The sequence below is a fragment of the Bos javanicus genome, chromosome 9 (genome assembly GCF_032452875.1).
Source record: "Bos javanicus breed banteng chromosome 9, ARS-OSU_banteng_1.0, whole genome shotgun sequence".
Lineage (NCBI taxonomy): Eukaryota > Metazoa > Chordata > Mammalia > Artiodactyla > Bovidae > Bos > Bos javanicus.
In genome coordinates, this window is record NC_083876.1 from 23,106,459 (window position 1) to 23,131,270 (window position 24,812).

Below are 24,812 nucleotides of genomic sequence, written 5' to 3' on the forward strand. Positions count from 1 at the left end.
TCTGTTAGGTCCATACCATTTCTGTCCTTTATTGAGCCCATCTTTGCATGAAATGTTCCCTTGGTATCTCTAATTTTCTTGAAGAGATCTCTAGTCTTTCCCATTCTATTGTTTTCCTCTATTTCTTTGCACTGATCACTGAGGACGGCTTTCTTCTCTCTCCTTGCTATTCTTTGGAACTCTGCATTCATATGGGTATATCTTTCCTTTTCTTCTTTGCCTTTCACTTCTCTTCTTCTCTCAGCTACTTGTAAGCCCTCATCAGACAACCATTTTGCCTTTTTGCATTTCGTTTTCTTCAGGATGGTCTTGATCACTGCCTCCTATACAATGTCACGAACCTCCATCCATATTTCTTCAGGCCCTCTATCAGATTTAATCCCTTGAGTCTATTTGTCACTTCCACTGTATAATCGTAAGGGATTTGATTTAGGTCATACCTAAATGGTCTGGTGGTTTTCCCTACTTTCTTCAATTTAAGTCTGAATTTGGCAATAAGGAGTTCTTCTGAGCCATAGTCAGCTCCTGGTCTTGTTTTTGCTGACTGTATAGAGCTTCTCCATCTTTGCCCGCAAATAATATAATCAGTCTGATTTTGGTGTTGACCATCTGGTGATGTCCATGTGTAGAGTGTTCTCTTTTGTTGTTGGAAGAGGGTGTTTGCTGTGACCAGTGCGTTCTCTTGACAAACCTCTGTTAGCCTTTGCCCTGCTTCATTCTGTACTCCAAGGCCAAATTTGCCTGTTACTCCAGGTATTTCTTGACATCTTTTGCATTCTGGTCCCCTATGATGAAAAGGACATCATTTTGGGGTGTTAGTTCCAGAAGGTCTTGTAGATCTTCACACAACTGTTTAACTACAGCTTCTTCAGCATTAATGCTCAGGGCATAGACTTGGATTACTATGATATTGAATGATATGCCTTGGAAACGAAAAGAGATCATTCTGTCATTTTTGAGATTGCATCCAAGTACAAGGTTCATACAGGTAGGAATTAGACATCATGCTTCAAACAGCAGTCAGGAAAAGTCTACATTCTGAAAAATGGAATCAATCTCACCCCAGCAAAATGGCAGGAAGCCATTATGTTGTTCAGGTAGGAGTTTAGGATTCCTCTCTAGGAAAATGGCCTGACCTAAGCTACTTAAATTTTTGTGTCTCCTAAAAACAACAACAACAACAACAAAAAAAGGACTCCAAAACTAGGCTGCTGGCACTACACAGGAAGGGCCACCTATCCAGTAGTCTTGCACCTAAATGCTTGGCTTCCTGTCACCTTTCAATTTCTTTTTGAAAGGCAGTAGTAATACAGTTGTTAAGACCTCACACTTTGAAACCAGGTCCCTGGGGTTCAAATATTGACTTCTCCACTCACTAGCTATATAACGTCCTCAGGTTAGCATTGCTGCTTTATGGGGTTGTGAGAATCAGAACCGGAGGGAGGGAAGAAGGGTGGATGGAAAGATGGGAGGGATGAAGGAAGGGTATGCATATATATATGGCACTTACCAGTACGTGGCACTTAATAAGGACGCTGTAAATATATTTGCGTATAGTTATTATTATTGCTGTGCTGTGCTTAGTTGTGTCCAGCTCTGCAACCCCATGGACTATAACTTGCCAGACTCCTCTGTCCATGGAATTTTGCAGGCAAGAATACTGGAGTGGGTAGCCTATCCCTTCTCCAGGGAATCTTCCTAACCCAGGAATTAAACCAGGGTCTCCTGCATTGCAGGCAAATTCTTTACCAGCTGAGTTACCTGGGAAATAGAGAGCCAAGGAATACCAGTCACATGAAGAAAGCCTCTGAAAATTAGATAAAGACCAAAACAAGTAGATAGAGAAAGTCAAAAGTAATATGCAGGTAACAGAAGAAAATGTAAAGTTCACCAGGTAAAATTATATTACATCCATGAAATAAGAGATTATAAGAAGGACTATTGCAAAAATTTTTAATTGTCTTAAATGTCAAAATTTTTTAGCAGAAGCAAAACAAAATCAGTATAAGAGAAGTGAAAGTAGATAAATATCAAATATAGAATGTAAATTTAGAGTTGTGGAAAACAGAGGAAAGGAGATTTTTAAATTAGGGAAATGATACTGGAGGTACAGTATCTTTTTGAAGAAAGAAGAAATAGAAAAAACGAGGGGAGAAAAGTATCTAAGAAATAGTACAAGGAAATTCCCCAGAAGTAAAGGAAATGAATTTTTATAGGCACTGTGAAAAGAGATCTGTCTACATAAAGATCAGCAAGTAATGTCAGATCACCAGAGATGAAAAGGAGGTCTGATAACCTTCTAAAGAGAAAATACTGGTCATATTCAATGGATGATGATATGACTTATCATTAGCAACACTAGAACTTATGATTGGAAAGTTAGTTTCAATCTGTAGTACTTTACCCAGCCAAAGTGTCACTCAGGTGAGTTTTGACTTTGAAATGTCTCAAAAAAAATTGCAGTTGATTCACCCTTTCTCAAATACTGTAAGATGTATTTCCAGCAGAGGAGGAATAAACCAAGAAAGAAGGCAGCATGGGATCCAAGAAATGGGAGTTCCAACACAGGAAAAAAGAAAGGCTGATGGTCACAGGAGAAAAAACAAGATGATACTATATAGCAAGCCTAGAGAGTACCAAACCAGGGTAGAACAGAAAGACATCTATCAGAGATATCTCAAGAAAAAGCAGGAAGGGGAAAAGGTAGGTTAGTTATCTGATCTGATGGTTTTGAGCATGTAGTTAGAGGAGATTTACAGCTGTTGGATTCTTTGGGGATAAACTTATGATAGAGAAGGCCAAGCAAACAAAAACAGTGTGTAGACACAAATGCACTTGTATATATGCACACACTTCTATTAAATATATTGTGACAGTCAAGCAAGATTTTTTTTGTAAAGATAGAAAAATCCAACTGAAGTCACACTGCATAAGAAAAACTATGTTTTCTTGTGTATACTATCATATTTTTAAACACATTTACATATAAAACATTGTGAATAGGCCATTGTAATACTTTTCATTGATATATATTCATTCATTTCATACATCTTCTGGTTGATATGTAATTACTCATACATCTTTTATATTTTTCATCATGATTTTAGTGAAACTTGGGGAAACATAAAATGTGCGTAAATAATTCTTCACATCATAAACCACTCTGAAATGAATGAAAGTACGCATACGTAGTTCATCACATTCAGTGTTTCTTTATGAAGATCCTTAAAAACTATTAAAGTAAAAACAATTATATTGGGGCTTCCATGCGGTCCAGTGGCTAAGACTCTGTGCTCTCAATGCAGGGGGCCTAGGTTCGATCCCTGGTTGGGAAGCTAGGTCCCATATACCACACCTGCGAGTTTGCATGCCACCAACTAAAGATCCTGCGTGCCATAACTAAGACCTGGCATGGCCAAATAAATAGAAATAAATATTGTAATAAAACAATTATTTCTTTGAAGCAGATTATCTTATTAATGTAGACTTGTTAAGATTTTTCAGTTGGAATGAATAAATGAAGATTATTTTAAAAATTAGCACACAAAAAAACAGTTTAGGAAAAACAAAAAGTCGTGCAAGAGAAGACATGTATACTGGTAATATACAACATAACTATAAGTAAACATATGAATATTGGGTGTATATTTAAATGAAATTATGATGTAACTATGGTGGAAGGATAGGGAGAAGAGTGTAATAGAACCAGAAGTTTGTCTTCTAAAGTAGGATGTCAGTAGATAATATGTAAAATTGAAGAAAATATTCTGAAATAGGAAAAATAACAACCATGAATATTACTCAGAAATGATAGGAAAGAGCCAAGAGTTGAGCCTGGTCACTTTGGGGCATAAGTGCAAGCACACTGCTATTTTTTCTTAAAAGATACCTTGTCCTGTTTGTCTTTTTGAAACAATATACATGTATTATATTGATAAAAAATAAAATTTACCTAAAGTCATCAAGGGACATGAAAGGGCCTTTATATTAAAAGAGGCCATAAAATATTCTCTTAATTCTGTGGTTTCTCTTAAAAGATTTACCTTTACCCATACATAAGTGAATACAGTGATGTGTTCTCCAGGTTATTCCTGCAGCCAGTGAAGAACAGCTCTTACTAGTAGAACTGGTTCGGTCTATCAGTGTCATGAGAGCAGAGACTGTTATACAGACTGTGAAAGATGTCTTGAAGCAGCCCCCAGCCATAGCCAAGGACAAGGTAAGCGGAGCTACCCTTTGATTTGTTTCCAGTTGTGTTTCAGAGATGACCCTGGTAGGGAAGTTATTTTTTGTACAATGCATCCTTGTAAATAGATTGCAGAGATGAGAGCATGTGTTCTCACTCTGCCCTAATAAAAACAGTTACCAGTATCTACAGTGACCCGCTGGCATGATCCTCCCTGTGGCCAGTGAAGAGCAGTTCACTGCTCGTAGCGCTCCATATGTACATCTAAGGCAGTGAGTACGTGTGGGGCCAGATTCCTAGGTGAGATTTTTCTGGTCGTGTAGAGGAAAAGCACAGAAGCCAGAGCCCAAGGTCTGTTCACTTCGGTTGTTTCCTTTTTCACAGCCTCTTGCTGCTCTCTCTTTGCAATGAGGGTCTAAGTCTGTAAGCTCCTCACATTTTGCTATAACTTTAGTTCTAGTTGATGTCATTTCTTGACCATGTACAATCTGTGCTACCAAGAAGTCAGTGACAGAGTCTTTGCACTCCCAATGCGTTGTCTCTAGTTAGGCAGACCTAAAAGTCTACAAGTTAGTAAAGTTATGAACTTGTCTACTTTTTCCGCTCCTTATTTCAGGAACAGTAAGAGGTACAATTTTCTTAAAAAATATTTACCAACTGCTAACATTAGACTTTAGGCCAAGCCAAAATAGGCCTGATTACTTCCTTGAAAGAATTATTGCACATATCTGAAAATATTGCATTATTTTTTCTATTGCCTAAAGAGTGTACTACTTGTGTACAAAAATAGCCAGTGTCCTTACTAACTTTTTAACAATTTCCTTACTGTTCTGTAATCACCACTGGGGCATTTGTGATAGGATTTTAAATTTGCTTGTGAAAGCTCAATTCATTGTATTTATTTTGAGCACCTACTTATGCCAGAGACATTGGGCTAAGTGTGAAGGATATAAAATCAAATAAGAGCAAGTTCTGTACTCCTCAACTGCCACCAACCCTGTTCTCAATATACTAAGTTCTGAATTCATCAGATATTTGATTTTTCCTCATGTGGTACAAGGGGAAATTTTCAAGGGAATAGTTGGTGTCAAAACATAACAAATCAAATTGGGTAAATGAAAGTGGACATCAGTGTTATTTTCTTGTCTATTATTGATTTTTAAGGGCGGGTGCCTTCTTTTTATTATATGTTACATTCAGCACTAACTTTAGAGAATAGATTTTAGGCTATTAGGAGTTAGTTCAGATTTGGAACCAACTATACCTACCTACTGGAGAAGGCAATGGCAACCCACTCAAGTACTCTTGCCTGGAAAATCTCATGGGCAGAGGAGCCTGGTGGGCTGCAGTCCATGGGGTCACAAAGAGTCGGACACAGCTGAGCGACTTCACTTTCACTTTTCACTTTCATGCCTTGGAGAAGGAAATGGCAACCCACTCCAGTGTTCTTGCCTGGAGAATCCCAGGGACGGCGGAGCCTGGTGGGCTGCCGTCTATGGGGTCACACAGAGTCGGACACGACTAAAGCGACTTAGCAGCATACCTACCTACCTGTCCTAATTTAACAGAAACTTGTGGTAAAATAGATTTAAATTCCATTTTATTTAAAAAAAAAAAAAAAAGTCAACCTAATTCTGATAGCCTGGCCAAGCATAGGCTGATTAAAATACTGTTGATGCTTATAGAGTCAATGGATCATTTAAAAATAATGACTGGGGTGTGCTTTGTATATGGGGGTGTCGGAATTGAGAATCTTTTGATTCTTTCTAAACCATTTTCAGCTTTTTAAATAGCTTTTGTGTTTTGCCTGCTACATGGAAGAGAGCTGCATGATTTGGATGACAACCTAGTGTTTGATTTTGTTTGCTTTTAATTTTTTTAATTTAAAACTGGTAAAATACAGAGTAGTTATAACTATGGAAAAGAAAAAGCAGCATTTTTCTTCACTATAAAATTGGTTTCTTTTGTTTATAGAAACATCTTTCTTTGGAAGTCTGCATGCTTCAGTTTTTCTATGCTTATATTCAAAGGTAAGATAACTGCTGTGGATCTCTCCTCACTTTATTTAGCAATGCATAAAAATTAGGAAACAAGGAAGAAGGCACCTGAATTCTTTCAAGAAGTTACTTATTTTTTTTCCTTCTAAAACTAAAAGAACTAATACTGGTAACAGAAAAACATTGTGGAAATATTAATAAAGGCAGTTGGCCTCTTAATGACCCAGTCATGTGGATCCTACAGATATAAAGACCTAAGTACACTAAAGTACACTGGACATTAAAACACTGAATTGTAAGAAAATAATAAACAAACTACATCCTGTTCTTGAAACTATGCCAGTTTCCACTGATCCATTATTTTGATATAGGTGAGAACGCAAGGTCGTCTAATCTGTTTTTTTTTTTTTAATGGAATGATATGACAATATCTTCTTGTTATGGCATTCCAGTTTTGCATTTAGCTGACATCTGAATAGAATTTCGTTGATTTGAGTTTTGATAAACTTACTCAAGAACCTTAATTTTTTCCATTTTAATCATCAAACTTGGCATCAGTTTGTGATTGATGACTAACATAAAGTTAGGTTAAACTGGTTGTGATTTAGAATAGGGACTGCCTAAAATCTAAGTTTAGGTAGAAGAGTTAGGGTTAAGGTCAAGAAGAAACAAAGAGAATCTTAATTTCTGTAGAGGTGAGAGACTGATATTCAGGATAGATTGACAGCCCTCCCTTAGATGAGATAGAGACTCATATGTGAAGGAGAAAGAGCTAATATAAGAGAGAAGTGGAGAGAATAGGGAAGGAAGTAGGTAACTATGATGTCAATAATTAAACAAATTTATTGAGCTGCATTTTGAGAGTCAGTATGGTTAAGAACTGGTAATTCTATGGCAAAATTTCTACTGTAATAAGTTACACTGGATATTTTAAGTATGTATGCTTGGTTTTCTTTTTACATATAATAAGAGTAGAAAATATAAAGCTTTCAGAAATGTTCTATAACAGTATCACAGTCTATCAAATTTAGAAAATTTTCAGAGAAAGTAGGGAAATATGGTAAAGACTGGGAAAGTATAGGGAAAATTAAAGTTGATATTGGCTTTATCTGTGTATAGAAACTGTGTTCATCTTGCAGAATTCCAGTGCCCAATTTAGTGGATAGCTGGGCATCACTGTTGATACTTCTGAAAGATTCCATACAACTGAGCCTTCCAGCCCCAGGGCAGTTTCTTATACTTGGGTAAGCAGTTTCACTTAAAAAATATGATTTCAAATGTATAGTGTCCGTTGTCTCTGATTGCTGAATAACATGTTTTGGGTGATGGTGTGTCTCTACCTTCTTGGGGGGAGTGGGATTGTGGAGGCAACATTGTGTGTTTCTACATATGCAAAATGTGAACATGCTAATGTGAAACTGGTGCAGCAGTAGTGACTCAGCGATGAGAAAGTGTGGGATTGAAAGGGGCAGAGGTGAGCAGGATGACTGAAGGGGAGCTTCATAGTCATCTGAGTTCAGAACCCTGAACATGAAAAGTCATTCTCTGTCATGTTGCTTCCTGATCTCTGTTAATGTGCCTGATTATTTGGTAATTCTAGTTACCCTTGACTGCAAGCGCCATGATGTCTGGACAGTATCTTTTACTCTCCATTATCCTTGGTTCATAATATGTCCCCGGGAAATATTTGCTCAGTGAGTGGAGATGGTAGGAGGGGAAAGCCTTTGTGGGCCAGGGAGGGGATACTGGGCGAGGTGCCTTGTCTGCTTTGGCTGTGGTGTAGGCATAGCAGTGGGACAGTGGGTGAATGAGATGGGGATGGGAGCTGGAATGGGAAAGGAATTCGCATTTTTTTTAAGAAATTTGGTCTTGGGCAGGGGCTGGGAGTGATGGCAGGTTTTGAGGAGGGATATGACCAGCAAGTTAGTAGTAGAATAGATCATAGGGGAAAGAAGATAGAATCGTTTCTAATGGGAGGTAGCAAGTTTGTGTGCTGTGGATTATGGGATCGAAATAACAGGACAAGAAAAGAAGGAAAGGGGGCCAAGAAAGGACATAGAAAAGAAAAACATCAGAAAGGTAGAAGAAAAACAGGTATTTTCAGGGTTCTAGAAGCAAAGAGAAGTTAAGGCATGGTTAACCCCTTTAGAGAGATTAGGGAAGATGATGTATAAAAAGAGGGTGTATTTATTGATGATCCAAAGAGGATTGGTAATTTAGGAGAAAAGAGTTGGATGAGATAATAAGCACAGATGTTAAGGGCAAGGGTTAGAGTGAAAAAAGTTAGTGTGAAGTAGTCTTTGAGTTTGTTTGATCACGAAAAGAAAGAGAACTGACAAGGTAGCAGAAGAAAATGTGATTTGAAATGGTAAGGAAACCTGACGATGTTGAGTAGTGAACAGCAAAGACTCTGCCTGAATTCAAATCCCAACTCCTTTACTTCTTTGCTAGAAGGCCCTGCACAGGTTATATAACCTTTCCATCTGTAAAATGGAGATGATAATAGTGCCTACCTCATAAAGTTGTTACAAGGATCATTTAGAGTTAGTGTTTGTTAAATTCCTAGAATAGTGCCTGGCTGATAATGACTATTATTTAAGGGGAGAGTGCTCCATAGGAGATTGTAGGGAGCGGGGGCCTCCTTGGAAGCACCAGATTCCAGAGACAGCTGGGAGGGGATGGAGACCGGGGAATGGCAGGGGTAAGAGTGAGAAAGAAGGCTGCATTTCCTCTAAAACTTTGTGACTCAGGTTGATCCTTCAACCAGCAGCAATAGAGTCGCCTGGGAGCTTGTTGGAAACGTAGACTCTCAAGCTCCAACCCAGACCACCCGAATCAGAATCTGCAGTTTAACAAGGGTCTCAAGTGATTACATTACATCCTGGAATTTGAAAAGGACTGCTTAAGACAGAAGAGGGGAATTCCCCAAAGGGAATACCCTTGTCTCCAACCTGTTTGCATTACTCCAGACATTCAATGTGCTGTTCCACTGAATGGGATGTAAACTCAACCGCATGCAAAGAACTTCAACCTTAGTCAGCCTCTGTAGCTCTGCTGGTGTTTTTTAAAAGTGTAGTTGGGTGGTTCTATATACAGACTTAGCTTCTCTGTTGTCCTAAAGGGAACCAGTGATTCTGCTTTGGCAACCAGTGGTCTAGAAAATTTTGAAGTAGAGGGAGGGTTAGGGTTAGAGGGTTCTTTGGTAAAATGGACTCGAGATTTTGGTAAATGTAGGAATGTAGTCTTACACCAGGAAGCAGAGAGGAGGTAGAAGAACAAGGATGAGAGCTGGAGGAGAGCTGGTCAGCCTGTAGAAGCTGAGTAACACTGCGAACCCTAGGAATGATCCCTAGACCCTCGTGCTGTCTTCTAAACCAGAAATCTGAAGGGGTTTACGACATTGAAGGTGTAGTGGAAAGAGCAGTGGACTCGGCATCTGCAATTCCTGGACCAAAGATAAAGATAACTAGTGTGTATGATAGTTTTTATTGATGAGAGAGAACTGTAAACCCTGGAAATTAGAACAGTGTTCCCATAAAGATTTCTGATTCTTCTCTTTGGATATCTAGTTCTAACTCTCATTTCTGGGACCCAGGGTACATCAATAAACTTTTCCAAGGCTATTTTCCCATCTGTCAAGAGTAATAATACCTGCCTTACCTACCTCTAAATTGTTCTAAGGCTCATAGAAGGAATATATGGACAGCTCTTTGAATCATCACCAAATATCCTGCTAATCTCATTAAAAATTAAAACCAACTGTCAGACTTCTACCTTCTCCCCTGCAAGATTTTTCTATTTCATCACCTGTTTTTTCTTCCTTTCTCATTTCTCAGATAATGAAGTGTTATACCTCCTTCTCAATGTGTGTATCTTCTGAGTATTTAAATTAAAAGTTGGGCATTTTCACTTATACTAGAAAACTAACTCCTTTTTTAAATTGGGTGGTTTATTTTTTCTCCCAACCAGTCCACTGATCCTCTAAAAATTCCTAATTATAAAATAGGAATTTATATGATTGTTCTTCAATATCACTTTATGTGTTAGTTTGGAAATAATTATGCATATAGTTAATAAAATCAAGTTAAATATTGAGTAGAATTTTAGCAAACAATGGAAATGGATTTCTTACATTCAAGAAATCTTTTTTATCTATTATACACATAAGAAACCATTTTTATATTAGATTGGTGGGGTTTTTAAATTTTTTGTTAATATATAAATCACAGAAAACATACAAATTATAAGTTATTACAAAGTAAAGATGTCAACTGTACAATCACAAACCTAAATTAAGAAATGAGACACCATATGTCCCCTCAAGTTCCCTCCTAATTACTGTCCTTTCCCTTCTCCTCAAGATAGTCTCTATTCTGACATATAGTGCCACAGATAAATGTTGCCTTGTTTTTGAACAACAACTCTGTTTTATGTCTACTACTTCATACAGCATATGTTTAATAAAAATTATCCATGTAATTTCATGTAGCTATAATTTGTTCATTTTCATTGCTGTTTAGTATTTCATATGAATACACCACAGTTTATCTCTTCTATTGCTGGACATTCCGATTTTATAAATAATGCTGCGATGAACATCCTTGCACAGATGTTTGCATGCATAGGTTTATGCATTTCACCTGAGTCATAGAATGTCCACATACACCCATATTCGTTACACATACAAAGTTAAAATTGAGACCATAAACCACTTGCTGTGAAAAATTATGTTACATCATTTTCTTTACACTAATATTTCCTGTTTGTTTTTTTTCTTTGACCCTTTCAGAGTTCTGAATGAGTTTATCATGAAAAACCCTAGTTTGGAAAATAAAAAAGACCAGAGAGACCTCCAGGTAAGTCATTCTGAATTGAGTGCTGTTGCCAAAACTCTGTTTCTCAGTGCTCTCAAATCTAAAATGGGAAGGTCAGATAAGATCATCTGTGAAGTTTCATGTGTGTGCCTGTGTACACACAGAGATATGATGGGTTCTCCTTGTTTCTTCAGGATGTGACTCATAAAATAGTGGATGCAATTGGTGCAATTGCTGGTTCTTCTTTGGAACAGACAACATGGCTGCGGCGAAATCTTGAAGTTAAGCCTTCTCCAAAAATAATGGTAGATGGAACCAATTTAGAATCTGATGTTGAAGGTATTGATCTCCCTACACTGAAGTTTGTATTTGTAGGCATCTGTCCCTTGGTGGCTCAGCTGTAAAGAATCTGCCTGCGATGCAGGAGACATAGGTTCAATCCCTGGGTCGGGAAGATCCCCTGGAGGAAGAAATGGCAACCCACTCCAGTATTCTTGCCTGGAGAATCCCACGGACAGAGAAGCCTGGCTGGCTTCATGGGGTCACAAGAGACAGACACAACTTAGCAACTGAACCACCACCACCACTCATTAAGAAATTATTGCAGCCAGCACTATAATTGCTGTAAAATCCTCCCTTTTCTTGTGTTTAACATGTAGTTTTTTTCAGTGGGAAAAAAACCTAACTATATCTTTACCTGTCTTTTTTCTTATTTAGATATGTTATCACCTGCAATGGAAACCTCAAACATAACTCCTTCTGTATATAGTGTCCATGCATTGACATTACTTTCTGAGGTAAATATTGTCAGATTTTTTCACATGAACTTTCAAGTAAACAGTTAGTAAGTAGTTCTTACAAAGGAGATTTTAATTTGAAATATTATTTTGTAGTTCAAGAAATCAGTATAAAATAAAGTTTAGACTTTGTATTCAGATTAGTAGTTTGTTAAATATTAATGACAGCAATTTAGACCTTGCTCCCTGCCATGCACTATTTTTTTTTTTTTTTACAAGTGTACTGTTTAAAAATGAACAGTGCTTTTGTATCACAGTTTGGTAGGGAAGGGTGGAAGTGGTATAACGATGCTGGTCACTATTAAGTATTTACAGTTTACCAAACATTTGTATGGGCTTCCCTGATAGCTCAGTTGGTAAAGAATACACCTGCAGTGCAGGAGACCCTGGTTCGATTCCGGGATCTGGAAGATTCACTGGAGAAGGGATACACTACCCACTCCAGTATTCTTGGGCTTCCCTTGTGGCTGAGCTCGTAAAGAATCCACCTGCAATGTGGGAAACCTGGGTTCGATGCCTGAGTTGGGAAGATCTGCTGGAGAAGGGAAAGGCTACCCACTCCAGAATTCTGGCCTGGAGAATTCCATGGACTGTGTAGTCCACGGTGTCACAAAGAGTCAGACGTGACTTTAGCAACTTTAGACATTGCTCCCCCCATGCACTATTTTTTACAAGTGTACTGTTTAAAATTGAACAGTGCTTTTGTATCACAATTTGGTAGGGAAGGGTAGAAGTGATATAACGATGCTGGTCACTATTAAGTATTTACAGTTTACCAAACATTTTTATATAAATGCTCTGACATGCTCTTTTTTTATACCCTGTTATACAGACCTGCAGTTCCTTTTTGTTTCCCCTTTACAGATGTGGTTACTGGACCTTACAAAGATTAGAACAGTATGACTAAGGCAAATAGCTAGTTGACAGAGTTGCATCTCAATTCATGAGGTTGGATTTTTCCTAAATCCCCTGGTAACCCAGTCAGGGAGAGAGGTACTGAGTTTCCAGTCTTAAATTTGGTGTTTACTCCCTAATCACATTGGAAGGTTCTTAACCTCTCTTTTTCTCCTCTTCCTAGTAATATTTGCCCATATGTATATTCTTTAGTTACAATGGGAAAAAATGCAAATAGTTGCAGAAGCCATTCATGTAAAAGTGGATTTAAGGAATTTGCTTTTAGATTTTTCTAATTTTAAGGTATTCTAGATGTTCTTACAGATTGAAAACCACCTCTAGATGCTGTCAGTTTCAGCTCTCAGATTATACATTCCATTTCATTTATGTTTTTTTTAGGTTTTGGCTCATCTTTTGGATATGGTTTTCTACAGTGATGAAAAAGAACGAGTCATTCCTTTACTTGTAAATATTATGCATTATGTTGTGCCCTACCTCCGAAATCATAGGTACTACTATTATTTAACTAGATGTGTTAGTTAACTCGTATTCTGTTAAAAATAAGTTGTGTTCCTTTATTCCAAAAATGAAATTATCACAAAATGACTTTATTTTTACCTTAAATTATAGTGATAAAAATGTTTCTTTTACACAAGTGCTATTTCCCATCATTGCTTTAGGTAAATGTGAATACTTATGAGTAACTTAATATGATGAATAGTTATAACATAGAGGTTAACGTGGTTTTCCTTCCTCTCAGTGCACATAATGCACCCAGTTATCGAGCCTGTGTCCAGCTGCTGAGCAGTCTTAGTGGGTATCAGTACACACGGAGAGCTTGGAAAAAAGAAGCCTTTGACCTCTTTATGGATCCCAGTTTCTTTCAAATGGATGCCTCTTGTGTTAACCAGTAAGTCCTCCTGCTTCTATTCAACATGCTAATGCATCTCACAGAATCTGTTGAAATCAACTGCTATCTGCAAAGTAGAACACTTTTTAAATACTAACAACAAAATGTTAATTACATATCATGATCCTGGTTTCTTTCAGTTGGAGAGCAATTATGGACAATCTGATGACACATGATAAGACAACGTTTAGAGATTTAATGAGTGAGTACTATGGATGACAACCTAAGTGTCTTTCCTGTACATGAGCCATTCTTATTTGCTTTGCTCTTGTCCAGAAACTACTGAATTAGCTCTTTGTCAGGTTATAGTGATACGTAGTACCCTACAGGAATATAAAGTTGAAACTTGAAGAAGATAGCGTAGTAGATAAATAATCAGTAAACTATTTGGCCTTGTCACATTTGTCTCTAACTTGTTTCCCCAGCACATGGCATGGAACCTGGCACTCAGTAATCACTGAAGGAAGGACTGACCGCCAGGAAGGCCAAGAAAAGCAGGCAACAGGGACAGACCTATCAAACAAGTCACTCTAAGTCCTAGGGCTCTGGGGGATTCCCTGGCCATCCATCCCGTGGGCAGGACTCCAGGCTTCCACGGCAGGGGGTTTGGATTCCATCCTTGGTAGGGGAAGTGAGACCCATGCTGTGAGCCAGGGCGAAAAAGAAGATACTTGGGGCTGTGTTTATCTCCTTTAAATGAAGAAAGAGAGGGGCCAAGAAGTCAGAATCACTTTCCACCCCACTCCTTCTCTATTTTGTTTATAAATTGGGGTTCCTCGATAGTATTTCATTTGGGAAAAAAAAAGTTGTCTTGTTTTCTTAAAGTTTGAAAATTATCCAACTAATGATCTTAAATAGCAGCGAAGTTGAATGAATCCCTAGAATTTTATGTCCCTTCTTAACCAGGCTGCAGTTTCCCCTCTGGAAAAGGGACAGTGTATTCTCTAATCTCCACAGGTTTGTTTTGAGATTCATCTTTTTAACAGTTATTTATTAAAAGACAAAAATGCAGCAGGCATTATGCTTACCTTAATCCAATAAGTAAAATTATTTCAGGGAGCAAGTAAGAAGTTGTGAAGGAAATAGGGCGCTACAAGAGATTTTAAATAACAGCTCAGGAGCTCATACTTGAGGTGAAACTAAAAAAAAAGACAGCCATGAGCATGCCTAGGGACAAAGTATTCTAGGAATAAAGGACAAAAATTATAAAGTCCTCAGGATAGAAGCAAGCTTACTGAGTTCACAAAAGAGCAAAGACAGAATGGCTACAAAGAGGGAACGGGGGTGAGTACAAGACAAGAGGAGGGAGAGCTCGGTAGGCTAGGCTGGGCCAGGCCAGAAGTTTTTAAAACAATGAGAAGGATTTAGGCAGATGGCATAAAATAATGGCTTTATAAAATGGCATTGTTAGTGATTTCACTTTCTGAAACCTATAGTCAGTCCTCAATTTTCTTCTCTCTCCACATTGCACTTCCTACTAATTGGTCTCTGACTTGTGGACGCTGGTTCTGTGTGCCAGCCCATCTGCCTCGGAGAAGAGCTCCCCAGTCCTCCACCAGAAGCGCCTGTCTCTCGGATGTCATAGGGTTTCTAGACATTCTTAAAAATGAAAAGCACAAGCATCTTTTTTCAAATCGCTAGATGACTGTAACAACCTCTCTTGCTTTTTTATCCCCCTCAGCTCGTGTAGCTGTGGCCCAAAGCAGTTCACTTAATCTCTTTGCAAACCGTGATGTGGAACTAGAGCAGAGAGCCATGCTTCTGAAAAGATTAGCATTTGCTATTTTTAGCAGTGAAATTGACCAGTATCAGAAATATCTTCCTGATATACAAGGTAAACAGTGGAAAACTATTTTCTCTATTTTCCAAACTGTTGAGTTTTTGTTGTTCCTTAGAAAATACTTTCCCTAAGTTGTAAGTTGGGGTGAAATATTTACCAAATGTTGGTGGATGGAGAATGTTGTAGAATTAGAAATTTATTCTATTGAAACAACAAAAATTAATTATCACTCGTATGTAAAAGAAATCAAACACTGAGTTCATAGGATTGCCTAAACATGGTCTCTATTTTATTATTTGGGTCAAATTTCCTGGGAAGTCATGTTTGAGAATGAGGTGTAAGACTGTTTTGCTGCAGCCAGGCATATTAGTGGGTTTTTTTGTTTTTTGTTTTTTATTGTGGATGAGAGGTTATACATCTTTAAAGGAGGAGACTGAAATAGACACATAACCAGGAAATTTTAGCTAGAATCTGGGGACAGAGCAGCGGGTTGTGTAAGGTTTCTGATCACCTTCATCACCTGGGTTTGGTGGTCCTGTGTCCTGGAGGGTATCGGTGCAGTCATCACCCTGAGCCACCAGTGGCCCTGTAGCAGGAGTGAACTTGCCCGGGCAGAACTGTTTGCTGCACACAAGTCAGTGTGCGGGCAGCCACCAGCCTCGGCAGGCGGTGTGGGGATTGGGTTGAGAATGAGATTGTCATCTTTTTACAGAGATTATTCCTCTCTCTCTGAAGATAAAGGACTCCTTCTTTTCTGACTCTTTATACCTAATGTCCAGTGTACATCGTACACACTACTTGTCCTGTGATGTTTTTAACATTGACTAGATTGGTGCTACTCAAAGTGTGGTCCATAGACTAGTAGCAGTCTGTTATTCCATCCATGATAAGTACAGAAATGTAGAGTAAGCATTTTAAGCCTTTACAGCAATTTGATAGAATCTCTTGAATCTAGAAATGAGAACATGGCACTGAATTTTATATATCTTTAATTTGATTTTTCTAGTAAAAATCAAATTAATGAAATTAATTTGATTAATCAAATTAATGAAAGTATCTGCACCAGATTACAAATTTTTTAAAAAGTTGATTCTTCATCATAGTTTTGGAAATACTGGATTATATAGAAATGTTTATATGGAAATGATTCTAAATATTTAGATATTGAAAATATATTGGATTTTTTTGTTTGTTTGTTTTCAGAGAGATTGGTTGAGAGTCTTCGTCTGCCCCAGGTGCCAACTCTTCACTCTCAAGTGTTCCTGTTTTTCAGAGTGTTACTTTTGAGAATGTCTCCACAACATCTTACCTCGCTCTGGCCTACCATGATCACAGAACTTGTGAGTTAATTTTAACTCGGGTAGTAAATCTGAATTATAAAACAATGTGACAAGCATCAGCATGCTTACTGGATAAAAACTAATTTTGGAAGAGAATTGAACTCTAGTTAAGCCTGTTACCGAAAATTTTTACAGCTGAAAATAGTGAAACAAGTCAGATTATGTCTCCATAGTTTAAACTTTGAAATATGCAATATTCAGGGTTATTAGCTCCTTGTGAATCGTTACTTCGTCTGATCTGGTTTAGTTCATTCTCTTCTACACTGACTTCTAACTGTGTCATGGTTGCCAGGCCTGGTTCCGCCTATAGTAGAACCTCCAGGGTGATTAGAGGTGGGTTAGCTGGATTTAGGTGGCCTGAAGGCATGCATCACTCTGAAATGCAGCACTTACCCAGATAAGCTGCTTCAGAGACACTCTGATAAGATTTTGTAAAGTCCCAAACAATAAATCTTCTTAAGTCCCAGATACCAGCCCTTTCTCCTCTCAGACCAAACCATCACCCTCATCTGAACAACTTGAGGGGTGGGGGGCGGGGGGAAGAGATGAGTAAGTAAAGAGAAAACAATCTCTTAACTCTGAAAACCCAGCCCTATACTATCCTCACAAACAAATGGCTGTAACATTTGTCTTTTTATGGTTTGTTTCATAATCACCAAATAAGAGCATGCTTTCATCCCACCTCTGCCAGATGAGTAGCACAGCTCTGTGCTAAACATCCAGTTTTATTTTTAGAAACTAAGTATAATTTCATGATCCTAAAGTTGTATCCTAAAATTTGTGTTTGGATTGATGAAAATATAGCCTAAAGATAACTTGAAGGAAGGATTAGATAAACATTTGACACTTATTCTGTGGTCTTCAGGTACAGGTATTTTTACTGATGGAGCAGGAACTCACTGCTGATGAAGATATTTCACGGTAATATGTAATTCATTTTAGTATTGTCAGTGTTTAGTATCCTAAATCATCCAGAATGTTACTTTACAACTAGGATGGAATAGACACTATTTCATCTGAACAGTTTATGTATTTAGTCTGTTGTTATCCAGTTTATCGCTTTGGGCTATGGGTACAGTTTCATGTATACCTTAGGTTTTTTAGACTGAATTAAACTATCCAAATTTGCGGCTGTGGGCCTCTAGACATAAATACAGTCTCAGGCAATGCTATTTCTACAACTGTCACCACAGTAATGTAGCCACATTGCTATGTGAACAAGGTTGGTTTTAGCAGGTCATCTCTTTTCCCTGAAACATGCAGCAAAACCTATTACGGCAGGTAACCTGTAACTAAGGTATTCAGATGTCCATATCTTCCAGAAGGATCTCAGTTTAATGTACTAGAATTTTCTTCTTTTTAGTGAAGCAGTTTATTAATATATGACTAAACAGAATTTATTTTTATTTAGGAATTTTTGTACAAATCAGTTTACAAATTGAAAAGTTCCTTTGACACTGTGTCTTGAATTTGTTTGCTACTCTTCAGTGCTAGGTTTCTAAGTGTCCCCTGTACTAATAACCGTGGGGATTATGAGAGGAATTTTCCCTCTCACTATCTTTACAGAAGGGCACTGAGTAGCAGGGAGGCCTGTTAGTTTCACAGCTTATATTTTTATCCTTCTTGAGTACAGTTATTCTCTATTTTTATATTCTTAATATTTAAATGAACAGAAATGAATTTTTGATTTGAGAACAGTATAATTTAGTCATGACCTTGCTTAGCAACTACTGGTACATTTACCAGACTGATTATGAAAAATATTAGCTGGCATTTTGAGATTTTTTGGGAATTACTTGTCAGAGGGTACAACTGCTGATAGCACTGTCCCTGCCCACAGGACTTCAGGCCCCTCTGTGGCTGGTCTGGAGACAACCTACACAGGAGGTAATGGCTTTTCTACTTCATACAACAGCCAGCGGTGGTTAAACCTCTATCTCTCTGCTTGCAAATTTTTGGATTTGGCTCTGGCGTTGCCCTCCGAAAATCTTCCTCAATTTCAGATGTAAGTAAAATAAGGATATTAAGTAGACATTTTGGAAATGCATTTGCTTTGGTCAGTGACATCTAAGATAGAACTTTTTGTGTAAGTCAAAGTATTTATAATTTTTGGCAGGAGGATGGTGGGGCAACACTGTTATTGGGAGGTATTGGAAATGGTTGTCATGGATCTATTATGACCAAGAGACCATTCAGTCAGTAGACTGAGTAGCCAGCAGATGTGAGGCAGTGGGACACCTGACTCACCAGCTTCAGGCCCAGTGCAGGAGCTGGTGGTGGTGGCGGCGTAGTAGCTAAGTCATATCCAACTCTTTTATGACCGCATGAACTGTAGCCGGCCAGGCTTCTCTGTCCATGGGATTTTCTAGATGAGAATACTGGAATGGGTTGCCATTTCCTACTCCAGGGGATCTTCCCAACCCAGGGACTGAACCCGTGTTTCCTGCATTGGCAGGCAGCTTCTTTACCACCTTTTCTTTCAGATGATAGTGAACTGAACTAGAGATGGCAGAAGGGAAGAGGGAGAAATTAATATAACTAAATTCTCATGAAATGCCTTGTTCATAAGTGCTCAAAATATTTAATTATGGTTTTTCATATTTGAGCTTCCCTGGTGGCTCAGCCAGTAAAGAAACTGCCTGCAATGCAGGAGACCCAGGTTCAATCCCTGGGTCAGGAAGATCCCCTGGAAAAGGGAATGGCTACCCACTCCAGTATCCTTGCCTGGAGAATTCCATGGACAGAGGAGCCTGGTGGGCTATAGTCCATGGGGTTGCAAAGAGTCGGACACAACTGAGCAGCTATCACTTTCACTTTTTTTCATATTTGTTAAAGTAATATGCAAGCACTATAAGATTGTTTCATTAATACGTGGCTAAGATAATTGGAGAATTTATCCACATTAAATTATACATTTATAAATTGTATTATTCTATCCAATATATTCAAGAATATTGGCTATTAATAGGGTGCAATGAAATATTAATAGGATAAAGAGTAAGATACCAGAACCTTTTTTCTCTAAAAACTGCTGTTGCACAAGCTTACTTTTAATTAAATGTAATGGTAAGAACTAGAAATTTTTTTTACATCAATTCCCATTCCTTTTTCCCCCCATTTGAAACCATATATATTCACTTCTTAATGAATTTCAGTGGTTGGATGTCTGGTAAAATATTACTCCTGAAGAAATTTAGAAAAGGATACTAAGCAGAATTGTAGGAAACTGTCCAAAATTAACTAGGAAGCTTATGTTCACAGAGGTAGTAAAACTATAGTCTTCACTTTCCTTTTTAGCTTCCATGGTGAGAACCATAACGAGCTTACCCTCTTGTCAAGATACAGAAAAGGGATCAAAAATGTAATATCAACTACGTGTTTTTTTTTTAACTACTATGTCTTTTTTTTTTCCCTTAAAATCTATAAGGTGGTAAAAGATAACATGGAGAATTTCATAATTTTTGAAAGAGTAATATCTTTTTACTCATGATTTTTTCAAATGTTTAAAAAGATGCTCAGGCTTACTCATAAGAGAAATTGAAATTAAAGTTATTAGTAACTATCAGAATGGTAAAGATCTAAAAGTGTATCTCCTTTTACCCTTAAGTAGAAACATTCTTACTAGTGTTGGAAGGATACATTGATATTGTCTAATTTTTCTCCAAAGAGGTTTATATTTACCAAAATTCAGAATACATATTTTCCTTAGGCCAATAATTCTGCTATATCCTATGATTTATCCAACCACTGTCCTCTCAGAGACATGCACAAAATTCAGCAATTCATAAGGGTATCCATTATGGCAGTATTTGTAATAGCAAAAAATTGGACAGTGTAGGAAACTGGTTAAGTCAGTACCTTCCAACACTAGAGGACTATGTAGCTTATAAAAAGGATGGCATTTTATATGATCTTTCTCCAAGATATGTAATTAAACAGCAGTCATTTTTATGTATTGAAAGAGATGGGGGTTGCTTGTGTGAATTCATGCTTTTTTATGCATAAACTCCGGATGGATATAAACTGGCAGTACTGGTGGAACCTGTGGTGAGGGGAGACTACCTTTCTTTTGTACAACCTTTTATACTGTTTGAATTGTTTTCATAGATACTAATTTTATTTATTAAAGATGAAATTTTAAACACAAAAATAGAATGGAAGTGTACTCAGAAGTCCTACTCAGATCTTTCTTAAATCCTTTCAGTCCTTTGCCCACCTTACTATGTAATAGGTAGGAAACATCTGGCCAAGTATGTGATAGAGATTTTTACCTAGGAACGAAACATGTTACTTGGTTGTGCTCATGAAAAAAACGGTGTTGAGTATTTTCCAGTTTTCATGTGTTCATTACAAATGTTCATTTACTCACTTCAACTCTGTGGGGTAGTTGACAGTGTCTTTACTCACTGACGAAGGCTTAGGTTAAGAAACAAGCTCAAGGTGACAGGGCTGCGGGCGGCACAGCTGAACATGAATCCGTGTAAGTGGTGCAGTCGCGATGTGTCTACTGTATTTAAGCGGACTTGTCTTAGAGGCACAGCGTGTATCCTACTGATGTTGATACCATTCTTCTATACATAGGTACCGATGGGCCTTCATTCCAGAAGTCTCAGATGATTCTGGTTTGGAAGTCAGAAGGCAGGGCATACATCAACGAGAATTTAAACCTTACGTAGTACGACTAGCAAAACTTCTTCGGAAAAAGGCAAAGGTACTGCGTTCTTTTCAATTTATTTTTGTTACATATAAGCAGGTAACATTTGTAAGATATAGCATATCTTATGTACAACTTCCACTATGCATCAGGCTAATAAATTACAGATCTTTACCCAAGAAAATAGTGAGTTTCTTACTCTCATCAGTAGGCCTTTGTTACAAATGTTTTGTCTTTTCTTTGCCTTCAGAAAATTTCAAAATGAAATTGTACAATTTGGGGACAGTCTGGGTTGTTATTTTGAGTACTAGTTTGTAATACGTGCTTTGAGTGCTCAGAAATTTTCCAGTCTTCTGGCGTCCCCTATTCAGGCAGCAGCTCTTAAACCGCATTCCACAGGCTACAGAGATGGAATGGGGGACAGTGCAGAACTTGACTTAAAATCAAGTTGTTTCTTTAGGGACTAATAAGTAACAGAACAGAGATGAAGGTGAAAGTTGAATCCAGAGTTTAGGAGCACATTTGGGTACTTTCATTTTGATATTGCAGGGTCTGAAAAAATAATCATGACAACAAATCCAGAAGCTATGTGGTTATAGGTACATTGTCATCCCTGCATCTCATAGTAATGAGTTTTTATAGAACTCCTCCCACAAAATAAAAAAAAATGTTTTATTGGAAAGCATTTTCTCATCCAAAACACCTTAAAACAAGGTCTTCATGGCCAAGTCCACTTTTCACTGAGCAAAGGCTATGAGTTCTAATCTTTCCTTCCACAGGACAAGGAGGAGGACTTTAAGACAGTGATTTTGGAGGGATTGGAGATGGCCAGTCATCAGGTGAGGGTGGCTTTTTGATGCTTGTGATATGGCAGCAAAAGTTGCCACATCTGGACCAAATCTTGAGACACAAACCCAGGTCTGGATTTCAGCAGTACGAGAGAGGTAAAACAGGAAGGAAGTCTTTCCAGTGTAGACTGTCGAAGTGAAAGAAGTCGTTCACATGGAAACATGTTTGACTTTTTAAATTTTATTTATTACTGAGGCAGTGATTTAGTTCTGATTAAGAACAGAAGCACTAAAACAAGTGCACTCTTCTTGATCAAGAGCTAAATTTTTAGTAAAAAAGTCCTTCTATTAAAAGTACCTCTTGACAGGAATATAATCAAAAGGTTTGGAAATTGGCTGTGTAGATGGTTCAAGGATATCACTTGTTTCCCTTCAGACTCAGTTCATCTCTGCAGACCCTTAAATGGCTATTGAATCACGCTTGGACTTAGGGCAGTAAAAGTGGTGTAGCTGCCAGTCCCGGGACTGTCATTAAAGCCAGCATTACTAGGTGAGAGGAAAGGAAAGTGATTTTGTACTAAGAAATAAACTGATAGCTGCTGCTTTTTTTTTAATTTGGCCATAGATAAAGAACAAAATGATCTTTTCTTATTTGTTCCTAGAGACTTCTAAGAAGGGAAAATAGATTCAAACAGGATTTTAAGCACACAAGAAAATAAGCTGGATTTTGCATCTGCTTCTCCACTAGGAAAACTAGTGATATTAAAATACTAAGTAAACAATGAAAGTTTCTCAGCAACATCTTAGAAGGCAAACCCCATTTGTTAACAAATACGACCGACTATAATTCTGCTTCCTAAGTCCTGCTTGATATTTTTTTTCTACCTGTTGTTTTCATTATCTTTACTCAGTATGTTTTCCTATCTATGATTCTGCCCCACTTCAGACATCTTCAGATCTCTCAGAACATTGTGTAGATAGACTAATGTCTACAACTGTATTTGTATAATTTAGGTGGCTTCTCAAATTAGCTGCTTAAGTCTGTAAATTACTGTTTGTACTTGGTGGACAGTCTTCACATACATTCTCATTTTACTTCTCTGCTGCGCCGTTTTATAGGTTTTATCTTGCCCACAGTAAGGACAAGGCAGAGCAGGATACCAACCCTGGACTAACTTTGCCTCCAGGCCCAGCTTTCCTTCCCCATGTGGTGTGCAAGCTAGGAGCACGCAGCAGGGCTCCCCTTGGCGGGCCTCCCCTTCCCTGTGTGGTGTGCAAGCTAGAAGCACACAGCAGGTCTCCCCTTGGCGGGCCTCTCCTCTCCCTGTGTGGTGTGATTACTCACTGGGCTCTGCTACTGTCCCGTGGCAGGTTTAAGCCTTCTGGCCACAATGTAATTGATTGATGTATTAACAGTGACATGTATAAGACCTTCTGTCTCTTCTTCTGTGGTCATTTTATGACCTAGTCCTCGGATACATTAGTGGGAGTCCAGAAATCTGGGAGCTTTTTGAGTATATGCAAAGCACAAGATGAACTTTAGTATTTGTCCATATCCAAAACCAATTCCGCTAATAACTAAGCTTGCTTGTGCATTCTAGATGGAAAATCTTCCTACAGTGTACAGTTAATAATTGGCACCAGAAGGCCTCAGTTAGAAGCAGGTGTTTTAGCAAGTCTGGAATGGAGACTTAATGTCATCATTTGTATTCATTTCTTAACTCTGTTTAAGTTTTCTCACAGACTGAGGCCTTCTGTTGCTAACAGCTGCCTCTCTGTTTTCTGCAGAAAACTCCGGAGGAGGACAACTCAGGGAGAGCGCTGGGCTGGGAGCCGGGGCACTTGCTGCTCACCGCCTGCACCGTGCGCAGCCTGGAGCAGCTGCTGCCGTTCTTCAACGTGCTCAGCCAGGTCTTCAACAGCAAAGTCACCAGCCGGTGCGCAGGACACTCAGGGAGCCCCGTCCTCTACTCCACCGCCTTCCCCAACAAGGACTTGAAGCTGGAAAACCACAAACCATTTTCCAGCAAAGCTAGGCAAAAAATAGAAGAGATGGTAGAAAAAGATTTTCTGGAAGGGGTGGTAAAAACTTGAGCACCACAAGTGGTTCCATTTAGTTTAAATGTAATTATTTAAAACATTTGCTCCTGAGTTGTATAGTTTCTTTTTTTTTGTATGTAACAAAACATGTTTCAGGTTGTATTTAATTTAAATATTTGTAAATAAGAACAAATGTCTGACTGTGGCCTGAATCAAGTTTAAATAACTGTGGGCTCATGTTGATTATGGTGCCTAAGAGAGATCTATATATACGTAAATAGTCCACTATCGTCCATTGTTTTATTGTCCTGAGTTGTCTTAAATCTGCCAAATACACACTGTACATTTTTTCTATTCATTTCAGGCTTTGTTTAATTTAGATGGGTTGGAGACTCTTCTGCTTTGACTTATTAACCACATTCTAGTATAAAAATGGTGTCACTTCTCTGTCAGAGGCTTGGTAATGTCTTACAGCCAGTTTCTCCCACTTACCTTCACTAAGAGGAGTAAAGAAAACTGAGGCTTGGCCCATGCATCCTTGTAAGTCAATGTAGCACAGGCATCTCCACCTCAGTACAGAGTAGAGGTCCACAGCCTCCACAGTCACCACCC

General features: G+C 38.2%; 1 protein-coding gene across 4 annotated transcripts in view; it reads left to right on the forward strand.

Moving 5' to 3' along the window:
* DOP1A (DOP1 leucine zipper like protein A) overlaps positions 1-24,558 on the forward strand; it is a 125,452-nt gene extending 100,894 nt beyond the window's left edge. For 2 of the 4 annotated variants that reach the window (XM_061427303.1, XM_061427304.1), the window contains 16 exons: positions 4,085-4,219; positions 6,161-6,216; positions 7,323-7,427; positions 10,973-11,039; positions 11,192-11,336; positions 11,715-11,794; positions 13,088-13,197; positions 13,449-13,598; positions 13,739-13,800; positions 15,280-15,432; positions 16,582-16,718; positions 17,584-17,639; positions 18,559-18,723; positions 21,300-21,429; positions 22,152-22,211; positions 23,949-24,558. In XM_061427303.1, coding sequence (XP_061283287.1) covers positions 4,085-4,219; positions 6,161-6,216; positions 7,323-7,427; positions 10,973-11,039; positions 11,192-11,336; positions 11,715-11,794; positions 13,088-13,197; positions 13,449-13,598; positions 13,739-13,800; positions 15,280-15,432; positions 16,582-16,718; positions 17,584-17,639; positions 18,559-18,723; positions 21,300-21,429; positions 22,152-22,211; positions 23,949-24,254 — 1,917 coding nt within the window. In that variant the 3' untranslated portion in view covers positions 24,255-24,558. The remainder of the gene's footprint in view (positions 1-4,084; positions 4,220-6,160; positions 6,217-7,322; positions 7,428-10,972; positions 11,040-11,191; positions 11,337-11,714; positions 11,795-13,087; positions 13,198-13,448; positions 13,599-13,738; positions 13,801-15,279; positions 15,433-16,581; positions 16,719-17,583; positions 17,640-18,558; positions 18,724-21,299; positions 21,430-22,151; positions 22,212-23,948) is intronic. The other 2 variants (XM_061427305.1, XM_061427306.1) reach the window with 1 other exon arrangement.
* The last annotated feature ends 254 nt before the right edge of the window (positions 24,559-24,812 follow it).